Source organism: Molossus molossus, unplaced genomic scaffold, assembly GCF_014108415.1.
Source record: "Molossus molossus isolate mMolMol1 unplaced genomic scaffold, mMolMol1.p scaffold_m16_p_2, whole genome shotgun sequence".
In the NCBI taxonomy this organism is placed as follows: Eukaryota; Metazoa; Chordata; class Mammalia; order Chiroptera; family Molossidae; genus Molossus; species Molossus molossus.
In genome coordinates this window covers 128,819,056-128,824,372 of record NW_023425355.1, presented here as the reverse complement: position 1 = coordinate 128,824,372, position 5,317 = coordinate 128,819,056, and the positions used below count along the sequence as shown (strand labels likewise).

The window sequence follows — 5,317 nt, the reverse complement described above, 5'->3', positions numbered from 1 at the left end:
GAAGGCAGGTATACCAGGCACTACCTGGAGACCAGGTGAGTACCCTGTAGGAGAAGTGGAGACCCAAGCAGCCCATGAAGGAGAGGCTCTGCATAACTCTCAGTTGCATGCCCACTGTCAGGCATAGGACCTGAGGAACCTCTCACTGTCTTCTGTGGGGTCTCAGGAAGGTGCTATCTTTGGTTAAAGGTGTCAACTTCACAGCAGTAGAATAGAGGGGGCCCAGGACCTGCTAATACTTGACATGAAGATTCTGAGTGTGAACTGAGAAAAAACCCACACCCTAGAACAGAGGTTCCCCACTAGCAGAGCTCCTTGCTGTCACTCAGAGCACCCTACACAATGCTGGCAAACTGTAGCCTAAGTTAGCCTCCAACTGCCTCCACAGATTTCTCAAGGAGGAGTGTGGTCAGAGCGGGAGCCCTGTGGGTTGCTAGAACACTGCCTTAAAGGAAACCTGCACAGGCGGCCTTGGTTAAAACCAAGGTAGGATCAATCTTGCCCCTGAGGGCACTCAAACCATTTCATTCTCTTTCACCCAGGTCTGTACCTCTCCTGATTTCCTGTTCGGACTCCTGCCTGCTACCCCTGACCATAGTGTCATCATGCCTCGTGGTCACAGCAATAAGAAACGCTGCCAGGCCCGAAGTGTGCCTCAGAGTTGTGGCAATGTTCAGGCCACTGAAGCAGCAGAAGAGGAGTCCACTCCCTCCTCCTCTCATCAGTTTGAAACTATTAGCCAGGGTCTGCCTAATGCTGGGTCACGTAGTACTTCCCAGGGCCCTGAAAGCACACCAATCACCACCACTACTTCTATAGGCATTTCTTGCCAGGGATCTGATGAAGCTTCCAACAGCCAAGAAGAGGATGGGGCAGGCTCCGTTGAGGCCCCACTCTTCACTGAGTTCAAAGAGGTGGATGATTTTGCCAACAAGACTGTGTGTTTGGAGCTATTCCTTCTGTCCAAGTATAAATTGAGACAGCCCATTTTGAAGAAAGACATGCTGCATATTATCGGGGAAGATTATGAAGATCAATTTGCTGACTTGCTGAAGAGAGCCTCTGAGCAAATTGAAATCTTCTTTGCATTAGAAACGAATGAAGTCGACTCAACCAGTCACTCGTATGCTCTTGTCAGCAAACTGAAGCATCCCAATAATGGGAGAGTCCATGCTGGCAGAGGATTACCCAGGACCGGTCTTCTGATGCATATCCTGGGTTTGATCTTCATGAATGGCAACAGTGTCTGTGAGGAAGAGATCTGGAGAGATCTGCGTCTGATGAAAGTGTACCCTGGGAGGAAGCACTCTGTCTTTGGGGAACCCAGGAAGCTCATCACCAAAGATTTTGTAAGGCTAAAGTACCTGGAGTACCACCAGGTGTCCGACAGTGATCCTCCACGCTATGAGTTCCTGTGGGGTCCAAAAGCCCATCTTGAAACCAGCAAGATGAAAGTGCTAGAGTTTTGGGCGAAGGTCAATGATACCCACCCTAGTGCCTCCCCTTGTTGTTATGAAGAGGCTTTGCGAGTTGAGGAAGAGAGAGTCCAGGCCAGAGATGCATTCCAGGGCTGCTACTACCGCTAATCTCTGAGCACTTTTCAAGGCCATGGTCAGCACAACCTTTCCACCACTAGAGAACTCTGAGGCTTTCTGTCTTCCAGAGCAGAATATATAACATCACAATAGATATACTATTCTTGGAAATGTAACAGGATTCCAAAGTCTATTTGTTGGGATAATGGAATAGGAAAAAGAAAAAAGGCACGATCTTAGTTTTTCTTGTTCCTGTTTTATCTCCATTTTGTAAAATTAACTGCGTTATACTTTGATGTTCTTTGTTTATTCTAGAAGCAAGATAAATTAAATCTTAATAAATTAGATATTTTGTTTGCTGACTCCTTACCACCACAGACTGACTATCTGCTATTGCGAATTCTCAATGTTGGTACTGGGGATGCTAAAGGAAATTCAGCCTCTACTGACATAATTTTATCACCTGCAAGTTGCATTCATATGAGTAAGATTTTGAAGCACCCATTAGGACCTAGAGGTAAAGTAAAAAGAATGGGTGAGGAAGAGGTTGTTTCTTATGAGAATGGTTAAACAGAAAATTTCTGAGCAAGGCCATTTTGGACATTAGTCAACTACATGTCCTTAGTGGGATGTAATTGTCATGTACAATATGTGGTGGGCCAGTGGAGTTTGTGGAAATGGTGAGTATAGGCCAGTACAGCCAATGGTATGCTTGAGAGTTGTCAAACAAAGAGTGTGTTAGTCTGCTGGGCCTGCTCTAAGAAAATACCACAGACTGGGTGGCTTAAACAAAATTTTTCACCGTTCTGGATCCTGAGAAATCTACCATCAGTGTGTCAGTGATTTCAGTTTCTGGTGAGAGCTCTCTTCCTTGCTGACAAATGGTCTCCTTCTCCCTATGTCCTGACATGGTGAAGAGAGGGATCTCATATCTCTTGTGTTTCTTAGAAGAACACTAATCACATCAAGACCACCCCATACACATGACATCAACTAAATCTAATTACTCCCCGAAGACTCCACTTTCAAATACCATCACACTGGGGGTTAGGGCTTCAATGCTTGAATTGGGGTGTTGGTGGGAGTGGGAATCAACATTCAGTGTATAATGGAAAATGGCTGCTAAAAGTTACTTTGGCACTGTGAGTAAACCAGAGAGAAATCTCCATTTGGGGCTAGAAAGGAAGTCACCCTTTGTTCTTGTCACAGTGCAGGTGAACACAATGTATTGCCTAGGTGTTCTATGCTCATCATTTTCCGGGGGTTCCTGAGAAATAGGGATGATATACCCTTGACATTGGATACCAAGAAGCCACTGTGGTGACAGTCTTTACCCTGAGTTGGAAGAACTACAGTGTCCTCCCTTAAAAGGGCATTTCAATCAGGCTATCTTGAGTGAATTTGGCAAACCCTAAGTGAGGGCTAGCTTTTGTCTTTGGTGTGATGAATACAAAAAGTGTTGGTTCAGATGGAAGTGCAAGTGGGAGGGAAGGAGGGCAACTGGGAGGGATGAAAAGACTTGTACCTTGACACCAGTTCTAGAAGCTTGAGGTGGAACCAGCTGGGGAAGGCAAGTCCTCTCCTGAATTAAATGACAGGTGCTCTAATGTGGAAATTTTACTTAGTTTTATTACCTAGGGACACTTTTTAGTTCATTCAGTGTTCTTTGTTTGAGAACATTTCATATTCTATGACATCTCCTGGAGTCATAAAAATTCCAAGTGATGTGGGTGGTATCATCTGGGATGAAAATAATAGTATTAAATAACATTTGAAACATATTGGGCTATATTTGCTGGATTCTTGTATTGTGGTTTATATATTTGTTGTCCAAGCTCCACACCTGGGGCTATATATAGGACAAATTCTACTTGACATAACTGGATTCAATACTTATACGAAGGACTGTATGTAACTAATATTGGCAGCAACAGATAACATTGATTACTGTCAGTATTAAAAATGCTATATTTATATGATTGTTGTCCAAGCTCATATAAAGTAATTGTGCTATTTAAAAATACATAATTTTTCATTGCTGCCATTAATTTTAAGTAGTAACTGACAATGTACTTTTTTTAACTTAATTAATTTTCATGCAAGCAATGCAAAATAAATAAAATTTTCCTTCATAGGCTATTATTTAACACATAATTTCTTTTCTTTTTTTCGGTACGTGCTCCTAGCGGAAACCGAACCTGGGACTCTCTGGTCCGCAAGCCAACACTCTAACCACTGAGCCAAACTGGCCAGGGCTAATTTCTTACTTTTTATATCAGATATGACAATATAATATCTATAAAATATTAAGGGTACACACAAAGTTATGAAGAAAATATCAAGACTACAAAAGACACGCAGACAATTGACATGGGCTGAAATTCAGAAGAGAAAACACAGTTGGAAAATAGTATGATATATTGTACTATTAAGTAAAATAGAGCCATATTAAATAGCAAATTTAAAAAATTTGATAACACTGCTGATAAAGTTGGGGTAGAATTGATATATATATATATATATATATATATATATATATATATATATATAATTGATACAACTTTATTTAAAAATAACCGGGTTGACAATATGTATTCTCTACATCTCAAAAATATGACTTTTCTAAGAATTTAATTATTGAAAAATTTTTGTAAATGGACAATAAATATCATTTTTTTGGTCCAGTTGAGAGAGTGGGTTATAGCTTCATGTCAAATCTATATTAGTGTGCGTAAAGATGCTACAGAGCAAATGGTATGAGTAAACAGAGATTATATCAAAAGATGGTGGTCATAGTGGTACATAAATATAGTGGCTTATAACCGTCATTTTTGCATCTTTATAGTTGTGTATCTTTGGGCAAATACATTTTTCTGAAAACAGGGACAATGTTTGGCTCTATTATTACAGGAACCGGGGTTATGATCAGAGAGAGACAGGCAGAGAATCCCAGAGTCTGAGACCTCTTATCTTTTGTTAAATTGTCCCTGCAGTCACCTGAGATTAAATCTTCAGGTTGGGCCTTCCACCTGTGAAGACAGATAGTTGTGTTGTAACACTCTCTTCTTGACTCTTCTATTGGCCTGTATTAGAATTCCTAAGGGATAAATTTTTCCATTAACTGACAAGAGATTCAAGAGTATGTTGCTGAATTTTAAAGCCCTTGGTGGGTATTTTAACAAGATTTCCAGATAGTTAGTAGAACAAAAACTTATTCTCTGAATTACCAACAGTTTAGACCACAACTGAAAGCTAGTAAAATATTATTTTTCCCTCATGTAGCTTTCTGTAGGTCAGTCTGTTGGCGTAGAAACACTTGAGTAATCGCTTTGGGTCTGAAGAACTTTCTTATATGGAATCTATCATATATTTTTAATTCCAAAAATTTATAAAAGCTTTTTTCTTTGATGATTGGGAGTGACATCTCTTTATAGCAAATTATAAAATATTCCCTGTATTATTTGCCTTCATCTCGGGTTAGACCACTTATAATCTTCTTTGTTGTTAATAATTTGGAAGGCGAGTGTTCCATTATGACTAACTAAAATATCATTTGGAAAAGAGCCCTCACCTAAACAACTTCTGCTACATGACTATCTTGTTTATTTACTAGTGGAGTGACAGAGCCATCTAGAGTGATTAACTAGAAACCTTAGGTAATCACACTGACCAACTTTAATGGGGTTCAGCATAGGTGTAGTCCTAGAAGATATCTATACTCCAAGTTTTATATATTTTCTAAAATTCTATTGCCCCTTTTCTGAAACAACTGATAGAAAATT

General features: G+C 40.1%; 1 protein-coding gene across 1 annotated transcript; it reads left to right on the top strand.

Annotated features, from left to right (window-relative positions):
• Nucleotides 1-605: 605 nt before the first annotated feature.
• On the top strand, nt 606-1,586 carry LOC118635519 (melanoma-associated antigen B5-like). Its single transcript, XM_036270171.1, has one exon. The coding sequence runs from the start codon at nt 606-608 to the stop codon at nt 1,584-1,586; it is 981 nt and encodes a 326-aa protein (XP_036126064.1).
• The last annotated feature ends 3,731 nt before the right edge of the window (nt 1,587-5,317 follow it).